The sequence below is a fragment of the Brassica rapa genome, chromosome A01 (genome assembly GCF_000309985.2).
Source record: "Brassica rapa cultivar Chiifu-401-42 chromosome A01, CAAS_Brap_v3.01, whole genome shotgun sequence".
Classification (NCBI taxonomy): Eukaryota; Viridiplantae; Streptophyta; class Magnoliopsida; order Brassicales; family Brassicaceae; genus Brassica; species Brassica rapa.
The window spans coordinates 13,687,370-13,708,652 of record NC_024795.2 but is presented as its reverse complement, the minus strand read 5'-3'; the positions used below and the strand labels follow the sequence as shown (position 1 = coordinate 13,708,652).

Here is a 21,283-nt window from a genome sequence, read left to right as displayed (position 1 = left end):
TAGCTAATCTTCTTTATAAGAAATAGTGAACTTGTATCGACAGTAACGTACTGGCCAAGAGACTACACCTGAGAAAGTAGATAATTATCCCAATAAACCTATTAAGTACATGCACACATCAAAAGTAGTAATGTAATTAAAAAATAAAAATCAGACTTACTCCATTAAAACTTGTTAGATTCAAAAGTAGGTTAATGTTAGACTTGTGTCATTAATACATTCGTTCGAGATGATGATTTTTAGCAATATTTGAGAAGTATTTGGGCAATGATTTATGGAAAGAAATTTGGGATCATATACTGGTTTAGATATCGTGGATTTAGGTATCTATGTCATTTTCAGCAATGAACTTGAATGTTTCCATCTGACATGGATAGATCATTTCTTCTGAAGCAAAAAAAAAACACATTAGTAAGCTTTTCATCAGGTCCATGTTCAGCAATAGGTGGCGCTTTGTAACCTGTTAATTATATAGAAAATTAATACAAGAGTTTGCCATAAGCACTACAATCATTAAACGTTATGAATCTATCTATCTATTTCTATAAGGAAGAGTTTTTCTCTTCGCTGGTGTTTCCACGTCAATAAATAAGGTAAGGAGAGAGTGACATGTGTCCACTTTAACAAAACTCTGTGTTTTATTAAATTTAAACTGCGCTGCTGCGTTTTGATTGTGTTTCTCATAATTTAGGGGCCTTGCTCCCGTTATTCAGCCCAAAACTACTAGACAAGCCGCAATATCTTGTTTACTGTCGATGCTATGACCATGTCATCAATTATTTTGGGAGGTTGGGTATAAAATTGATACACATCAATCTGTTATTTACTGTCGATTTATTTGCTTCGGTATGTCTCGGTTTCTTTTGTTTTCTCGTTTGTGTGTAGTCCGACGAACCGGAACTGTCGAAGGAAAGATTTGGCAAATTGTTTGAAGGTGAGGATGGATCTGGAGGGAATATTGATCAACCACTTGAGTGGGTGTTCTTCCAAGTGTTCGGCGAAGACTTGGCAGTATGTCGCGTCATGTTTTTGTGGTTTCATGTTTATCTTTGTAAAGAGCGCATGTCGTTTGTGTGTTGTCCGACGAACCGGAACTGTCGAAGGAAAGATTTGGCAAATTGTTCAAAGGTGTGGATGGATCTGGAGGGAATATTGGTCAACCACTTGAGCGGGTGTTCTTCCAAGTATTCGACGAAGACTTGGCAGTATGTCATGATGTTGATGAGAGCATCGTGGATCGAGGCTATGACCATGTCATCAATTGTTTTGGGAGGTTGGGTATCGGATTGATATCCGTCAATCTGTTGTTTACTGTCGATTTATTTGCTTTGGTCTGTCTCGGTTTCTTTTTTTCTCGTTTGTATGTAGTCCGACGAACCGGAACTGTCGAAGGAAAGATTTGGAAAATCGTTCGAAGGTGCGGATGGATTTGGAGGGAATATTGGTCAACCACTTGAGCGGGTGTTCTTCCAAGTGTTCGGCGAAGACTTGGCAGTATGTCGCGTCATGTTTTTTGGTTGCATGTTAATCTTTGTAAAGAGCGCATTAACAATGAGAGATGCGACTGCGGGTTAGTGTCTCCGTAGTATTTCGGGATTGGAGCATCAATCTTTCGAGGGCGGTGTTGGGTAATATTATTCGAGAAAGGGGTGTTCTTGGTTTTCTCCGGATTAGGTTCCATGTCGGGTTGTCGTCTGTGAGTTTCTACCACCTCTGCCCTTCCACGAGAGGTTTGGTTAGTCAGCGGTGGTGAGGCGGTTTGATGGGTTAGTGTGTTTCCCGTTCTTGCCTCGAACCTGCCCAGTGACTCCGTATGGGTTTCATTCTTCATACACTTCTATGTGTTCGGATGGTAGGAAGGCACTTCATAAGGATGGTGACGTCGTCCTTTGTAGCGAGGTCGCTCGAGTTTTCGCTTTTTGCCATCTTAGCTGATGGGTTCGCACGTGTAGCTTTCATCTTTTCAAAATGCTTCTTTGAGTTTAAAGATTCATGTTTCCCTCCACAAACGGTGCCAAATGCTAAAGTGTGAGTTCGGGTGGTTGATTAAGGAATGATTAAAGATGATTTAGGGACAAAGTAGGTCGAAAATCTTGTTTGTATTAGAAGCAGTTCGAAATGAAAAGAGGATATTACAAATAAGAAGTGAGGTCGATATTCTAATCGATGTCACTCTTTACAAAGTAATAAGAATGCTATATAAATTCTATCTGAGTTCGCTCGGGGAAAAGTTAGTCCTTTGGTCGGTTGGCAAAGGTCTTCTTTTATAGGCGAAATGCTCTTCGAATCCAACAAAAACAGCTTGTCGTCCTTTGTGATAAGGTCATATATTCGTTGTGTCCAAATTTGATGTTGTATATTCTCTGCGACGCTGGTTCAGCTCGCTTCGTCCCAAAGTATTTAATGTGAATCACTGATTCTATGTCTTTGACAGGTCTGCACGCTTTCTGGTGGTATGGGTCGTGAGGTCGTCAGGTCACTTTTGACACCCATTCCTCTTTTGGAGAGTTGAGTCGATCTTCTAGCAAACTGAACCGATCTGCGAATTATAGATAATATTGAGATTTTTTTAGAATCAGGCCGGGTTTTGATGGGTGTGTGAAGCCCACCTCCAACAACCATCACGAAACGAACGAAGAAATCGAACAATAATGCTGGTTTATCATCATGTAAATGTAAAATTGCATAAACTGAATGTAAGTACTAGTCATAGTGTTTAATTTAAACTACTCAGTTTAAAATTGACAAAAACTAAAAACATAAAAAGAATAACGTGAGATGTCTATGTAATCAGAAACAATGGGGGTCTTCTCTAGTCGCATTCTGTGACTTCTGTCATTAGCTGAGTCATTTTGTTTTGTACAATGTTGAAACGATATAATATAGACTTAATTAATTGCGTGTCAGTTGTTTAAGTTTTTAATCGCTTACAATACTACCCCAACATGTAACCGTGATTGAACTCGTTTTCACTATCATTTCATCAAGCTTACCTGGTAGGTAGGCGCCAGCTCATGCTCTTTAAAATTTACATTTAACACATATAATGATAATAATATCATTTACTGGATTTATATGCAAATGTACTAAACGCTCCGAACCGAAATACTTTAGTAAGGGTTATTGATGGGTGTATTTCAATGAATTTGAAAATCTAAACTAAATCTAGTATTTTTTTTGTTTTGAACACATTATTATTGGTTCTATGATTTTAAAATTCATATTAAAATCAAGTGTTATTGGTTTTATGATTTATAAATTGTAACGTAAATCAAGTGTTATTTAATCATACAGATTTATTAATAGATTTGATTTTATAATGGATTTGAATGTATTTGTATAGATTTATTTGTTAAAAATACAAAGATTCAAATCCGAGGAAAAACCTCTGGATTTGTAAATATTAATCCGAAAAATAAAAATCTGTATATTTTACTTGGATTTGTAAATATTATATAAATTCTTAAATCAATCAAAATATATAAACCAATATAAGTGTAGTATTTATAACCAATAAATTCCTATAAACATTACTTTTATGTATGTTTTGTGTGCCTTATTTCTGATTTTTTTAATATGTATCTGTTTCAAAATGAACTAACGCTCGGAACCAAAATACTTTAGTGTAGTATTCAGATCAGCATTATTTAGATATGTTTGTTTTGTGTACCTTATTTCTGATTTCTTAAAATTATTTATGTTTCAAGTTAATGGAACAAAAAAATTGGTATTGTTATTTAAATGAATTGGTGAAATATAACATCACAATTAAGAAATTAGACTAACCATTTATAATACGGAAAAAGATTAATCTTTATACGTAAGAAAAATATAGTTGTCCGCTATTAACTAACAAATGATCCAAATCCACTTGAAACTTTGTGATCGAGTGGTAAAAGAGATAGATTTGAGATGTCAACACATTTTAGATCGATCCACTGAAACGAAATCATATTATTTTTGGATATAGACCTCTGTTTTTGGACTATTTACATATTCGATGCAAGAATTTATCAATAGACTACACCGTACTTGAAATTTAGTCTTTACTCTTCACCCTTCTATAAAGTATGCATATTCTCAAGTTAATAAAAAACCTCGAACACAAGAGAAGTCAAGAACACAATAGAAACCAAATTTATTCTTATTCTTAACTAACGACTCAATGACGCGTGTCCCTCATATAATCACCACCACTCTCGTTACACTCATATATATACACTAAACATCATTCAGAATGTAAAATCACAAGAAAGAAAATATAAAACAAAATGGGCTACGAAAGACTCGGACCATCCAAACCAAGTGGTTCGGTCACAGCCACCACAGCTCCGGCTCCGAACGTGAACCAAGTCTCCACGTCAACACAACCGGAAAATACTAACCGGAGAAGAAAGAAGCTTCTAGTGTCGTCAATCGTCGTAGCTTTCGCCCTTATCCTCGCCGCCGCGATTTTCGCCGGAGTCCGATCAAATGTCAACTCTTCCCAACACGTCCCAGGGCTAGCTCGGAAACCAAGCCAAGCAATCTCAAAAGCCTGCGAGCCGACTCGTTTCCCCGAGCTCTGCGTCGACTCACTCATGGACTTCCCCGGCTCACTCGCCGCCTCCTCCGCCAAAGATCTGATCCACGTGACGGTGAACATGACGCTACACCACTTCAGCCACGCACTCTACTCATCTTCCTCCTTCTCCTTCCTCGACATGCCACCGCGTGTCCGCTCCGCCTACGACTCATGCCTCGAGCTGTTAGACGATTCCGTTGACGCGCTCTCACGCGCTCTCTCCTCCGTCGTTTCAGTCTCAACCGGCGAGACGAAGCCTCAAGACGTGATGACGTGGCTGAGCTCGGCTCTTACGAACCACGAGACGTGCGTGGAAGGGTTCGATGGTGTCGGCGACGGTGGAGTGAAGGATCAGATGACAGATGCGTTAAAGAATCTCTCGGAGCTTGTTAGCAACTGCTTAGCTATATTCGCAGCGAACGGTGACGGCGACGGGAATGACTTTACCGGAGTGCCGATACAGAACAGGAGGAGGAGGCTCTTGGACGTAGGAGACAATAACGTGAAGTTCCCGAGATGGACCAAGAGAAGAGAGCGTGAGATCTTGGAAATGCCGGTGTCTCAGATACAAGCTGATATCATCGTCTCGAAAGACGGCAACGGCACGTGCAAAACTATATCGGAAGCTATCAAGAAAGCTCCTCAGTACAGTAGTCGCCGGATTATTATTTACGTCAAAGCCGGAAGGTAAAAATACGTTTTTATCCTTTCCATTTCGAAAATTCCTCGATGTTTGTGTAATTTTAAACTGTTACGTCCGTGAAAATGATGAAAGTAACATCTTATAGTTGTACGGAAAATGTTAATAATTGCGTTGCGTTACATCTCAGTGATTGTCTTGTTTTTTTCTTTTGGAAGGTACGAAGAGAACAACCTTAAGGTCGGTAGGAAAAAAATTAATTTGATGTTCGTTGGAGATGGGAAAGGTAAAACTGTCATTTCTGGAGGGAAGAGTATATTTGACAATGTCACCACTTTCCACACCGCTTCGTTTGGTAAGGTTTCTTTCTTTGCTCCTTTTTAATTTTACTATTCCTTTTCACTTTTTTAACTTCTTGAAAATAATAGTATTATAGTGATAAATAGTTAAAAGTAATAAAACACTTTTGGTATGGAAAAAGTAATAAAAGACTTAAAACTCAACATCACTATTACAAGTAAACAAAATTACAATGCTTTATAAGTTGAGACTTGTAGATTATGGACGTCGAAAATCACAAGATCTTTCTAGCGCCATAACTGAAAAATTAAAAGAACCTTTAGTGATAATTACAGTCAAATCATGAAAAGAGCTAGATGGAGGTCAACATTTATAATATATTAGTATCGTTTTCGCTTTGAGGTTAATATATATATGTCTCTTGACTATTGATCAAAAAAAAAAAAAATTGTCTCTTGACCGAAAAAGAAATGTATATTAATACTTAAGGAAAGGAAATGAAAAAAAATAGTAAGCAAAGTTCTTGGAATCAGATACCGTGAAGGGGGCCATGAGCTAGCTGTATAGATTGCGAAGTGATAGGTTCCAGAGTGTCCGACAGATTCTCTTAAAGCCAGAACCGTTACAAAACTAGTTGTCTTTTTACCACTTGTGTCTATTTTTCATATGGAGTATGGATCACTAAAGATAGCTAGTTTTAATAAATCTTACATACTCGACCAGTAAACAAAGTCAATATTGTAAACAGTAAATTTTAATGTTTTTTTTTGTCTTAGTCATCTTTTCAAGACAAATATTTTTTTTTGAAACATCATTATTTTCTACCGCTTCCGTTCCAAGACCTCCATTGCGCAGAGCCGCAGACTAACTTTAAATTTCCACCAACTTTTTTTCTCACTCACGGTAGTTGAGACCTAATTTGTACGTAGTTATTTGGTACATTTACTTGTTTGTTGTTTTAGAGAAGATCATGATCTCTTCTTCATAAACCATTAAATTAAATTTCAATATAATTAATAATATTCCGTTACTCAAACAAATCCATTTGGTTGTTAGTTTGAAACTTATTTTACAGATTTAAATTTGTTCAGACTTTTAATGCTTCGTAGTTCAGTTACTGTTTTTGTATTGGATTTTCAGTATGATTCTGAAGATTAGTTAGGTAACACACTTACACTGAACCGCACATCCTATGTGGTACTGCCGCTTATCCAACCAAACTCACATGCATGTTGTTGTGGTCTTAATGTGCATTGAGTGCAGTCTACTCTACTCAAATCATACAACATTCTTTGGTAAAACAAAGTTTAAATACATTACACTCATCTAGAACTCATTTATATATCCCACATCCAAGTACGTACATCAGTAAATGCATGCATGTTCCATATATGCTAATTTGTATGCATATTCAAATCTTCATGTAGGTATGTATGCATACTTATATCATATATGCATACGCATCTAGATAGATAAAAAAACTCACATGGAACGCAACCTAAAGTTGGAGGTACGCCGCGCAATTACTGACCCACAAATTGGTACATATATATACACATTCATGATGGGGAGACATAGAAGAGTTGCATTTATTTATATATATAGTTGGATGTAGGTCATTGCTAATATTGTGGTTGGACGCGTTAGAGATCACTAGTTTCATTAACATTTCTATGTAAAGACATTTCTCAAATACTAGTCTTTGATTTTAAGTAATATAAATCCAATTTTTGTTTTTGTTTCAGTTCATTTGTTGAATCTATATTTAGAGATAAACTATTATTGATTTTAAGTAATTACATTGGTTTCTTATGTTTAATAAACTTAGAGTTGTTAAAACACAAAAACATAACTGTGTTTCTTGTTTTGTTTTCCAGCTGCGACCGGAGCCGGTTTTATTGCAAGAGACATAACATTCGAAAACTGGGCCGGTCCGGCAAAGCACCAGGCAGTTGCTCTCCGCATTGGGGCTGACCATGCGGTTATATATCGATGCAATATAATTGGTTACCAAGACACACTATACGTCCATTCAAACCGCCAATTCTTCCGTGAATGTGATATTTACGGTACAGTCGATTTCATTTTCGGTAATGCAGCCGTAGTACTACAAAACTGTAGCATCTACGCACGCAAACCCATGGACCTTCAGAAAAACACAATCACGGCTCAAAACCGGAAAGATCCGAACCAAAACACCGGAATATCGATACATGCGTCTAGGGTTTTGGCCACCCCTGATCTCCAAGCGACCAATGGTACCATCCAGACGTATCTAGGCCGACCGTGGAAGCTATTCTCTAGGACGGTTTACATGTTAACGTATATCGGCAGTCATGTACACACGAGAGGTTGGCTGGAGTGGAATACAACATTTGCTTTAGATACTCTATACTACGGTGAATATTTGAACTCGGGTCCCGGGTCGAACCTTTCGCAACGTGTGAATTGGCCAGGGTATCGTGTCATCAATTCGACGGCTGAGGCAAACCGGTTTACGGTGACGGAGTTTATATATGGTTCATCGTGGTTACCTTCAACTGGGGTTTCGTTCTTGGCCGGATTAAACATTTAGGTAAAGGAAAATAAAATGATTTTCTTTCCGATGCATTGTTTCATTCTTGCGTCCATATATTAATGGACATATATGATTAATCCTTTCCTATACAATTTAACTTTTTAATTGTATGATTTCGGGATATATATATTATTCAATAAGATCGTGACTCGAGGATAATTTACATTTGCAATATTCTTTTCGGTGGTACTAATTATATAATTCGGTGTGATGAAGTAATCGTTGGATGTTCTGTGACACAGACTAGTTTGATTTTACATATATTTTGAATAGAAATATAATGTTTACTTTAGAAAGAAATATAAAGTGAAACTTTAGTGTTTTTTTTTGTGTGTCAATAAGAAGGTCCAGCGACGTCAAATTTTTTGAACCGATTGAATGTTTTGAAAATTTTAGCGAATATCAAACATGCATTGTTTATAAAAATAACTAATTAAAAAGGGGAGAAATGGAGGCGTCGGTGCCGGTACGAACCAATGTGACTGAAATCAATATGGTCACAGCACAGAACCGACACCGACTGTGGGGTCCACGATTTTGGGAACTTTAGTTCCAATAATTCGAGAACCGATTAACTCACTATGCAGCAATAATACCAAACACCAACATGTTCTCTTACGTTATGCATTATAATTCGTTCTGATTTAAACTAAGAAAGTATTATATAACAAATTGTTGACTTAAGATTAGCTACTTATAAATGTAATAAACTATTTTTAAATCTATTAAGGTCGACAAACTAGAGTTTTTGAATCAGTTATTGTTACACCAATCAACTATTTAATCTAATTTTTAACTCTCCTATTGTCTCCAATCAATTGTTGTATGATCCATAGGTGTTTAGTAGATAGTTAATCTACAAGTTAATGTGGCTATACAACTGCTTCTAGATAGCTATTTTGTTGGAAATTCCTTTATTCACGTGTTTAAACGAATATATCTACTGAAATTCAATTCTACTTAATACTTGATTGGTAGAGCATTAGCATAAGCATTATGTTCGTTATTATCTTATCAACATTTAGCACATAAGTATTTAGAAAAACATTTACATGATGCTAATGCTCTCCAAATGCTCTTTTTGCTCAATGCTCTCATTTGGAGCTTTTGGTAGAGCATTTGCAGTTAGAATATATAATTTTTTTAAAAAAATTATATATAATTAATTTATTTTTGTTTAATATTATAAAAAATTATGTTTATAATAAAAAAACAAAATTTGCTTTAAAAAAAATAAAAGTTGCAATTAAATTTTTTTGAACTTTTTAAAAAGAACAATATTTCACATTTAAAGTATAATATAATTTAAATAATTACACGTATCATTCATTATTTTTAATAACAAAACATAACATAATATATATTTATATATTGCATATTATAAAATAAAAATATCTATATTATTTAGAAATAAGTAAATTATATATCACTTATTAATTTTTACGATAATATTATAATTTATTTGTTTTGAATAAATTTTATATTTTAAATAAATTTTATATTTTAAATAAATTTTACATTTTTAAGAAAATAATAATTCACATTTAAAAATTAATTTATATAATTAAATAATATTTATTATTTTTAATAACAAACATATTATTTCAAAATAAATATATCATATATTAACTTTTGTGGTAATTTTAAAATTGCATAGTGTTTCTGCTCAACCAGTCAGTTTATTAAAAACTTTAATGAAAGCATGCAGCTTCTGCAGCATACTGCTTATACAACATACTGCTACTGCTTTATCATCTGCTGTACCAAACGAGGCCTAAGTGGCGTTTCATAATGTTATAAGATTAGCTATGGATCGGATGATACGACGTTGCTGATCTAACCGATGACAAAAAAAAGTTTAGAAATTCAAAAATATTTGGGGAAAATACCAACACAATTTTATTTGATACAAAACAAACCATTTTGGTTATTTAAGGTGCCTTAGTCAAAATTTAATAATTTTTTTACTCACAAAACATGTAATATGATCACCAATTCCCCATTGAGCTTTTCTTCTACACACTTTATCGTTATAATGTATATGGATCGATGATGTGAAAATATGATAAATAAAAAAAAGTAATAAAGAATAAATATGATTCACTAAATCAGTTTTACATACGGAAAAAGAAAGGTTTTATAATTAGAGACATTATATTTTTTGATACATTAATTTTTTTTTTGGTAAAATGTTAAATATTATTACAAATTTTCAAATTTTGACAAACAATACAAATATATCAAATGATGGAAAGAAATAAAAACATACTGTAACAACAGAGGAACATACTGAAAGCAACGGAAACTGAAGCAAATAAGTGGTCTAATAACGAGAGAGGTTCAGACCTACCAATCATGATGGTTGCAGTGAGCTACTAAGAGAGGGGCACCCTCAAACCCTGAATGCAACAGTTTATACAAATTCCAACAAGAGCCCAGAGCTTACCGAACGAAGAATCCAAGCACAAACAAGTCTAAAGCATACCCGAAAATAGAGACCACTAGTGTATAGGAGAAGTCGTAAACTGACGATGCTCTCGTTCAGCATCTTGTGCCAAAGATTACCGCTTTCTACTGACGAGATATGAAACTTGATACATTAAAATTATCTTGGATAAGTGTTCTAGTAACCAATTTTTAGAACAATTATTGTTAACAGATACATAGATCTAAAACCAATAAAAAAATTCAAACTGAAATTTAACATATACATTTGGACAACTATTTGACACATAAACCAAATCAATCATTCTAGTTCAGTAACTTTTTGTTTAATCTACTGCTCATTATGTGCAGCTTATTTCATCTCAAATTTCTTGTTTTAATATCCTTTGTTCAAGAACAAGTTAAAAAAAAAAAATCATAGTAAATACAGTGGATCGCGGCCCACATAAAGGCCCATATGTTAATGGTTAGAAGTTAGCCTTCCTTACTGTCTTTTCTCTATCCCCACGCAGAAACATGGTTATCCCAGTTACCAAACAAAGCACACAAATTCATCATCCCCAAACCAAACCCACACTCTTCTAAAACCCTAACAAGTTCCTCTTTTACCTCTCTCACTGAGGACCCATCATTTTGAACCATGTCGATCGCTAAAGCCGCCTTCTTCAACCACCTGCAAACGCTCGCGAGAGCCTACCGCCCTCGCCTACCGCCGCCGTTTTCCGCCGTCCGTTACATGTCTTTCGCGACGCAAGAAGAAGCCGCCGCGGAACGTCGCAAGCGCAAGCGCCGTCTTCGCATGGAGCCGCCTCTCAACTCCTTCAACAGATCTCATCAACAGCAGCAGCAACCTCAGATCTCTAGGCCTATCCAGAACCCAAACATCCCCAAGTTGCCGGAATCTGTATCTTCCCTCACTGGGAAACGCCTCGATCTCCACAATCACATCCTCAAACTGATCCGAGAGAACGATCTGGAGGAAGCCGCTCTCTACACTCGCCACTCCGTCTACTCCAATTGCCGCCCGACGATCTTCACCGTGAACGCCGTCTTGGCCGCGCAGCTCCGGCAAGGGAAGTACGCGGCGCTTCTGCAACTCCACCGTTTCATCAATCAAGCTGGTATCGCGGCTAATATCATCACCTACAACTTGATCTTCCAAGCTTATCTTGATGTTAGGAAGCCTGAGATTGCTTTGGAGCATTACAAGCTGTTTATAGATAATGCGCCGCTGAATCCTTCCATTGCTACGTTTAGGATTCTCGTTAAGGGTTTAGTTGATAATGATAGCCTTGAGAAGGCTATGGAGGTTAAGGAGGATATGTGTGTTAGAGGTTTTGTTCCTGACCCTGTTGTTTACAGCTGTCTGATGATTGGGTGTGTGAAGAGTTCTGACGCTCATGGTGTTTTACAGCTTTTTGATGAGTTGAAGGAGAAGCTTGGTGGGTTTGTTGAGGATGGTGTGGTTTATGGGCAGTTGATGAAAGGGTATTTGATGAAGGAGATGGAGAAAGAAGCTATGGAGTGTTATGAGGAAGCTGTTGGAGAGAACTCTAAGGTGCGGATGAGTGCTATGGCTTATAATTATGTTTTGGAGGCTTTGAGTGAGAATGGGAAGTTTGATGAGGCTTTGAAGTTGTTTGATGCGATGAAGAAGGAGCATAGTCCACCGAAGCGTTTGGCTTTGAATTTAGGGAGTTTTAATGTCATGGTTAATGGGTATTGTGCAGAAGGAAAGTTTGGGGAAGCTGTGGAGGTTTTTAGGCAAATGGGTGAGTTTAGGTGTAGTCCTGACACGTTATCATTCAACAATCTGATGAATCAGTTGTGCGAGAATGGTTTATTGGCTGAGGCTGAGAATCTTTACGGTGAGATGGATGAGAAAAAGGTGAAGCCTGATGAGTACACTTATGGTTTGTTGATGGATACTTGTTTCAAGGAAGGTAAGATAGACGAAGGAGCTGCGTATTACAAAACGATGGTTGAGTCGAGTCTTAGACCAAACTTGGCGGTGTATAACCGGCTGCAAGATCAGTTAGTTAAAGCCGGGAAACTGGACGATGCCAAATCCTTCTTTGATATGATGGTGAGCAAGCTCAGTATGGACGACGAGGCTTACAAATTCATCATGAGGGCATTAAGTGAAGCTGGGAGACTCGACGACGTGCTTAAGATTGTGGATGGGATGCTGGACGACGAAACGGTTAGAGTGAGTGAAGAAATAAAAGAGTTTGTGAAAGAAGAGCTGAGGAAAGAAGGAAGAGAGGATGATCTGCAGAAACTTATGGATGAGAAAGAGAGATTGAAGGCTGAGGCGGAGGCGAAAGAGTTGGAAGCAGCAGAAGCGAAGAATAGGAGTACGAATATTAGGATAGCTTCTTTAATTCCAAAACAAGAGCAAGAGAAGAGTGATAACGTTAAGATGCTCTGGGATAATAACGGTGTCGCTGAAGAAATCGATGTGGCGGATGTGGTGGCTCAAGGAAAAGAAGCCGGTGAGGTGTCTCAAGGAGAAGAAGCCGGTGTGGTGGCCCAAGGAGAAGAATCAGGTGGATCTAACGGCCAGGCTCCACCGTGCTGATTTTCGTTTGCTTGAATTAATTAGTCTCTATTTAAGCGTAATTAAGGATTTAGTTGGGACAATAAGCTATGATCCACCTTTTGGTATTATGTCAGGTTTTGGCAAAATCATATTTTAAGCTTGCTTCTGCTTTCAATGTTATTACCATGGTATACACTTGATTGTTTGTCCACTACTGTTAACTCAGAGCTCCATTGTGAAGTTTCATAACAATGTGCAGAATCTTACCGACTTCCATGTGTGAAGAAGATTCCAGCTGTTCTTATGATTCTTTCTGTGCGTGGAACCGACAGATCAGTGAAATGAAAATTGCCTATGCGGTATTTAATTTGGAAATGGCTCCCTGTTTTTTTTTGTTCTCAGAACTTGATGATTGCGAACGAAGTTGTATTCAGCATTTGAGTGTTTCGAGCTATCTTACAGAACCGACGATAAAATACATGTGAGTTTTGTATTCAGCAACAGCCAGACAATTTTATGACTAAAACTGTCTTTTTTCTTGAAGGCTCTGGTGAATACAGTTGACCATTTAGGCTCTATTAGGTATAAAGTCAACAACTTTATCACTTCCTTAGAAAAGGTGAAAGAGAAATAACCATATTGTCATACAATGGATCATCAATATTCTTTAAATATTTTGTAAAATTGAATTAAAAGTTTCAAGTCATGAGACCAATAGATATTATTTTATTGAATCAAGATTGATTTTTTTTTTTGAGCAACTGAATCAAGATTGATAGATTACTCGATTGATTGATAGTTCAAACAAAATAGTCATGGATAACTAGAGTGTAATGGACAATATGGCTTCTTCATAGGATGCAGAGGTCGTCTGAAACGTGGCCCACCAGGTACGTTGGGACCCGGTTTTGGATAGTCCATCAGCTTTTCGATATCAACCTCTTCAATCTGTATTATATATATCGCACATTTTTTTTTGGCTCAACTACAACTTTCGTTAACTAACCAAACGGAATTACATGATCTTAACCTCAACAGAGATTAAACCACACACACAATGAAGTGATTTAGTATCACCCAGAAACACATAGATGGATCCTACGCTATCCAATCGATACTCCACGACTCGAAATGAACCGCCTCTTACACCCCTAAAATTAAACCCGAGATACGAAGATCTTGATGATCCGAGAGGGATTAAGGTCATACCTTGTTTAAAATTTGCACAAATCGCTAGTTTCCAAAGATCCGAATGCTGCATTTGAACTAGGATATCAACACCGTAAGGCGGGTCTCAAGTTTTGACCCATCGCTGTTGGAATCAAAGTCTCAATCCAAAGCCTAGAAAACGGAACAAGTACGTACTGCAAAGGTCGGGTCTTGACTGCAAACAAACGTGACCGGACCAGAATTTATGGCTTCCAAAAGTGTGAGCTAGTACCGCCGAACAAAGTAGAAAAGCCTACCACCGGCGCTGGGATGTACCGCTTCACCACGACTTTCACCAAAGTCCACGCCTTCGGTTGACAACTCTGTCAGTGTGAAACTCTGTGTCGCGACGTCTCCGTGAACCATAGAATGTAACCCTTGTTCACCGACCGTAGAACGTAACCCTTGTTCACCTACCGTCAATCCGCTCCTCCAAACATCACACCGCTGCGAACGTTGGTAGATCCAAGGTGGAGGAGGGCTCCACACTGAGCCACGCGCCGCAGCCATGAAGATTCCGCAGCAGATCTGAGAAGGAGAAAATTAGATCTGGCGATATTCTTCAACTCTAAAAGCCGACCTTCCCTGTCTCAGCTTCTCCACATCCTCGCCGCTTCTCCATAGATCCACCGTCTGCTCTTCTTATGATCCCGAGAAAGACCTTCGATTGAGAGTTGGTGAACACAGAGTAAGCTTGCATATCGGAAGGGATTGGACAGAGACAAAGGAAGGCATAAAGAAAAGAAGGCTAAAGAGGAGAGAGAGTGCCTCCGGTACCGGCAAACCACCGGACCGAAGTTAAAGGTCTTCTTCTTTCTGGTTCTAGTGAGGGATCGTAACTTGATTTATTTAAAGAAGGCAAATAGTTATTAGGATTAGTTATATAAAAAACAAGGAGATAACTTTTTGGAAGAAAAATTTCTTAGCATAGACCTAAAATTTTTTTTATCATAAATATAAATCTTAAAAATAAAAATGATCAAAATAGACTTAAATGTTTTATTAAAAAAAGTAAATATACACTTATACTCCTGAGGTTAATTAATCTAGACATTAGGGTTTAGAGTTAAGGAGTGAGGTTTATGATTTAGGTTTTAAGGTTTAGGGTTTAGAGTTGAGTACTGGGGTTTAGGGTTTCAAATTTTTAAAAATAAAAAAAAATGCTATTTTGATTCTATTAGTTTTTGATATCTATTTTTATGGTAAAAACTTAAAAAAAGTCTATTTGAGAAAATTGCCTTTTTAAGAAATTGGGTGGAATAATTATAAAAAAAAATAATTCACTAATTAACTAAAATCACACCCTTTCTCTTCCTATCTCTTTGTAACCTTTCTCTACAAAACTAAATTCATTTTTTTTAGTTATTTCACAAATAAACTCTTAACTTTTTCTTTTTGCCGTGTTTGTTAAGTACAAACGAACTAATAACATGAATTTGAAAGATGGAAGAAAACTGCTCACAATCTTTTGCCACTTTTTCTCGAGTTTTTACAACTAAATATGTAAATTAAACATTTTTATTTATTTTATTGCTTTTTTACTAAATTATTTTATTGCTTACCTTGCCGAAGGAATATTGATCAGTATGAGTAACTCCATGGCCATCATTAAGCCCTAAAAAATGCAAGATAAAAATATAATATATATTTTGACCAAAAAAAAGATAATATATATGTGTTGTTTATATTTATACAAGGTATATATTATTGACTCGATTGGTGATATTTTACCACAGTGGCACTGGCACAACGTACACCTTCTCTTGCATACCAATCAATGAAGCAGTAAAAGAATTGGTGTATGAATGGCACAACTGTTTTTTTTTTATTATTGCATTGCTAATATATCTGCTATTACTATTCGTAATGCTTGTAACTGTATAATCATCTTGTTTTGCTGTTTCGTACCATAATCTTTTATAGCTGTTTACTTTACTAATCATACCCATTAATATATTGATCTTGATAACATTTGTTATTTAACTTGTGTCATATACATGTAAGAATCAGGCAATATCAAATAAGCTCTTAAATTATTTTGTATAGCATAGAAAACTGCATCACTTTAAACTAAGCAACGTACTACAATTTTGTTTTTGGTAATTAAAATACTACAAAACATGCTAGTTGAATACATGTATTTCTTGTCAATCTCTCCCAAATGACGATTTTTTTTTTAATTAATTTGAACATTGAAGCAAAATCTTATATTATTATAATATTTATACCTATATTAATATTATATATTATTTTTTCTATGAGTTTTTAATTCTTCTTAAAGTAAAGTGTTATCCATATTTGTTAAAATGAAATTACTTAATATTAAATATACGTAATGATTTAAATTGTATGGATTTCCAAAATTAAAAATTTATAAAAGTTAAAGAAAATAAGGATTTTGCTATTGTCTCGACCATATTTAACAGTATTAACTTAATTTTACATATTGGATTTAAACATCAGTAGATTTGATATATTTATTTATGAATTTTATTTAAATTATTCAAAAAATGTAATAAAAATAAATCGTCTTAATTAAATCTTAATTATGTGTTACATTATGGTTTTGTTAATTTATTTTGTGATTACCTGAAGAACTAAATGGTAACAGAAGCAAGAACGAGATGAAAACCACCAACTTCATCATTTTGGATGGGGGGATCCCTTATGTGAAATGAATTGAAAATAAAATCTGGGGCAGACTTTGTATGATAACGCCTAATCGATCAATAGTGAAGTGAAATGTTTTCTTATATGTTGATGATTTTGGAGGAATATTTAGAAGTCTTTGACAGAGATAATGTCCAATTATAGCCTTCGTATATCCCATACATAACCAATAACTTGATAAATCAGTCGCAATTAATTCTGAGATCTAGCCATCAATCTCTTATATATTAATTGAGAAGCATTACACCATTTATTTTTGTAACCACATTTCTTCACTAGAATGATTGTTAGAATCCTTAAAAAAAATATATTGGTCCATCTAAATATATAATATTTTTTTATTAAAATAACCATAAATACATTATTAATGTGCTTCATTATTTTCTTAAATAAAATTACGGAATTGTCTAATGTGGCTAAAATATATATGACAATTAATGATTGTGAATAATAAAGATTTGATAAAAATAAGTGTATCTTATATTATATTTATTTAATTTTAAACTATTAAAATAAATTAAACAACCATATTAACCATATAATAAAAATTTAAAATTTTCTTTATATGTTATAATTTGAATTTTTTAAAATGAGTATAAATTATTAAAAATGTTAAAAGTCTCACATTCAAATTTTGTGATCCATGGTTTAAATTTTTTGTTATGATATGATACAAATGATTAAAAAATCATATAAGTCGAAAGTCTCTTTTAATAAGTATTAAGATTAAAAGATATATATATATATATATTTAAATTAAATTATATGCCATATAAAAAAACAGATTAATTTTTAAATTTAATTTGAACATTTTTTTTGATAAAACATTTGAAAAAATATTGACAGCTTAATTTTTAAAATATTATAAATTAATTAAACTATTAATCCTACAGTAAAAAAATTGTTATCAGTAATTTACTTTTTTGCTATAACATATACAAATGATTAAAAATATGAGTAGAAAGCATCATTTAATAAATATTAATATTAAAATATATAACATATATGTTACTATTATTTAAATTTAATTATATATCATATCAAATAGAAAAAAATATTTTTTCGATTAATAAAATTTATTTATATGTTTGCACCAATTTAATTATATAGGTAGTGGTTACTCACTTTTTAATTATGTAATATATATTAATTATTTCATAATATGTTAAAAACATATAATACATAAATAATTTATATATATAATTTTCATCCCTTAACCTAGTCAATATAATAAAATAGAAACACAATTGAGACCTAATATTAGTATAGTGTGTGATATTACCTTTTTCTGGAGAACTGCGTGTGTTACTACCAAATTTAAACTTTTATATTAATTATGTTCCATAATATGTGCATAGCAACTTAATTATTTAATTAATTCAACAAAATATTCAATATTTTTAAACAAAAATAAACAAAAATATATTTATACAGATTTTTCTAAGATTGCAATTTCATAAAATTTAACTATATATTTTAAAAGCAAAAAAAAAAAAAATTATTTATAAATATTAAAACTTTATAAATATCTAAATAAGTTAATAATTGAGTTTTTTCAAATATGACATACAATTTCAAGTCACGTATAAAAATAACTCATGTTTTTTTGAAATTGTTTTCCCTATTCACCCTAGAAGCTCGAGTTATTCACGAAAATGCCACTACTTTTTTTTTTTCATTTTTTCTAAAATGAATCTTCTACCTTTTTAATCCTCATCTTCACCAAGTATTTACAATATTGTCATTGTCATCAATACATAACCACCATGAACAACCAATTTGGAATTCTTAATGCATGAAAGTTTCGATTTTTACTCTTTATATATCTCATTACTTATGCACACAAATCACATCTCTTTCACCCTCTCTCTTCAAATTCATCCAAAAAACCAAGATTTTGATTCCAAGCTTTGTAAGTTTCATAGAGACATTGAAGCTCATGATTCGTGATCATGGACGACTTGGTAGCTTTTGTAGTGAGGTTTTGGGTGCTTGGAGAAGCTAAGCAAGTCATCTCACAAGTTCAAGGTATGAAATCATCTTTTGTCTTAGATCTGTTCGCAAAGACTTTCAAAAGACTTCGGGAGACTTTCAGAAGACTCCGGGAAGACTTTCAGAAGACTTCGGGAAGACTTTCAGAAGACTTCGCTACATATGTTCTCCATCGAGAAGACTTCCCTAGAAGTCTTCGAATTTTCCTTTATTAAGAAAAAAACCCGAAAGATCCCAAATAAGACTTCTCGAGAAGTCTCAAGAAGTATTCTCGGATAAACATGTTAGTTTTGCAATTGATCGAAGTTTGTTAGAAATTTGACTTTTTATAGAAGACTTCTCGGAAAATCTTCTCGGAGAAAACTTCTATAGAAGTCTTAGTCTTCTGAAAGTTTTTTTGAAGTCTTCTCACTATCGCAAGAAGTCTGAGTGGGTAACTTTTGCAATTGAAAAATAATAGTAAAAATTTAATATTAATGAGAAGACTTTGATTGAGTCAAATTTTATTCCGGGTTTTGGTCAAACCTTTGGTTACAAGAGAAGAATTCTATAGAAGTCTTCTCTAGAAAAGTTAAATATTGTCAATTGCAAAAGTATCCCAGGTAGTCTTCTTGCAACAATGATAAGACTTTCAGAAGACTCATATAAAAGTCTTCTTCGAGAAGACTTCCCGAGAAGTATTCTATAAAAAGTTAAATTATTAACATACTTCAATTGCAAAACTAACTTGTTTATCCGATAAGACATACTTCTCTCGCTTTTTGAGAATTTTAAAAATTCAAAAGTAAACCAATATTTACAAAGGAAGACTTCTCAAGATGTCTTCTAAATGGAAGACTTCGTAGGAAGTCTTCTACGTCAATGTTAATAAACTTTCATTTTTTTCTACAAATTAAAATGAATTTTTAATATATTTTTATTAATTCATGTGTATTAGTCAATATTGGGGCTCATGGATGAAATTCATAACTTATTTAGTGATAATTATGAGATTTCAAATATTTATGTTTACTAATGTTTCTAGCTATTTTGAGACTTCTGGAGAAGTCTTCTATGTTAGATTTTTAAGAGTGTTAAGTAACTTCAAAGTATGTTTTTAACTTTTAAAAGTGTCAAGTAACTTTAAAAATATCAAATCATATGGTTTAATGTGTCTTTTTATATCATAAGATATAATTTTTTAATTTACATGAGATTTAAAATTTAAAATTTCACTTAAAATTCAAGTTTGATCTTTGTGAATTGACTAAGTTTTCTTGTGAAGTCATATCTCTTAGTTTTAGTAAATTTGACTAAGTTTTTGCGTTGTTGTGTTTTGTTTTGAGTGGATAGAATGGTTAAAAAAATTCTTGGTATGTTTGTATCAATAACTTCAGTAATACCAAGTACTTTTGGCAAAACATCAACATATTTACCAAATTCTTTTGATTAATATCTCTTCCAGTTTACAAAAGAATTCACAACTAAAATAATATACATACAAATCCTGAATTAAAAGTTTCAAGTCATGAGACCAATAGATATTATTTTATTGAATCAAGATTGATAGATTACTCGATTGATTGATAGTTCAGACAAAATAATCATGGATAAATAGAGTGTAATGGAGGATATGGCTTCTTCATAGGATGCGGAGGTCGTCTGAAACGTGGCCCACCAGGTACGTTGGGACCTGGTTTTGGATAGTCCATCAGCTTTTCGATATCATCCTCTTCAATCTGTATCACAGTAAAACTTCTATAAATTAATATTCAATAAATTAATAATCTTTATAAATTAATAAATTTCACCGATTCCAATTTGGACCAATTGAAAATATAACACAAATCGATAAAATAATAAGATAATAATTTTTTAGAAAATTCTATATAAATATATGGTCCCACTAAAATTATAAATTAATAAAAAAAAGAAAGAACCAAAAAAATTATCAAAAACCTTTTTGCCTCTTTTTAGACTTTCGATTTCGACAAAGTGTCATGAATTACTTGTTTGATAGTCCTAATCCTAGTATGTATATTAAGAAGAATTCACTTTACCCTTTACATGTATACATATTTTATATAAATAAGAACATATTATTATATTTTTTGTTTTATATTTACAATGTAATTATCTTTATATTTTTTTAACACTTAATATATATTTGAAGAAATTTAGTAATATTATTTCTAAAACCACATTTAAGTGCTATGTATATATTATATACACTAAATAATATAATAAAATTAATATAAATGTCAAATTTCAAAAAATAAAACTAATGTATATACACTAAAATTAAATATATTTTTTATCTTAAAATAAATATATCTTAAAATAAAAAATATAAATAAGAAAACT

At 33.6% G+C, this 21,283-nt stretch overlaps 2 protein-coding genes across 2 annotated transcripts; both read left to right on the top strand.

Annotated features, from left to right (window-relative positions):
• The first annotated feature begins 4,008 nt into the window (after positions 1-4,008).
• Positions 4,009-8,247, top strand: LOC103875179 (probable pectinesterase/pectinesterase inhibitor 34). Its single transcript, XM_009153665.3, has 3 exons — positions 4,009-5,251; positions 5,423-5,559; positions 7,382-8,247. Exons 1-3 carry the CDS (start codon positions 4,272-4,274, stop codon positions 8,077-8,079), a joined length of 1,815 nt encoding a protein of 604 aa, XP_009151913.2. The 5' UTR covers positions 4,009-4,271; the 3' UTR covers positions 8,080-8,247.
• Positions 8,248-11,064: 2,817 nt separating this feature from the next.
• Positions 11,065-13,294, top strand: LOC103875189 (pentatricopeptide repeat-containing protein At3g49240, mitochondrial-like). Its single transcript, XM_009153676.2, has one exon. The coding sequence runs from the start codon at positions 11,168-11,170 to the stop codon at positions 13,106-13,108; it is 1,941 nt and encodes a 646-aa protein (XP_009151924.1). The 5' UTR covers positions 11,065-11,167; the 3' UTR covers positions 13,109-13,294.
• Positions 13,295-21,283: the final 7,989 nt, after the last annotated feature.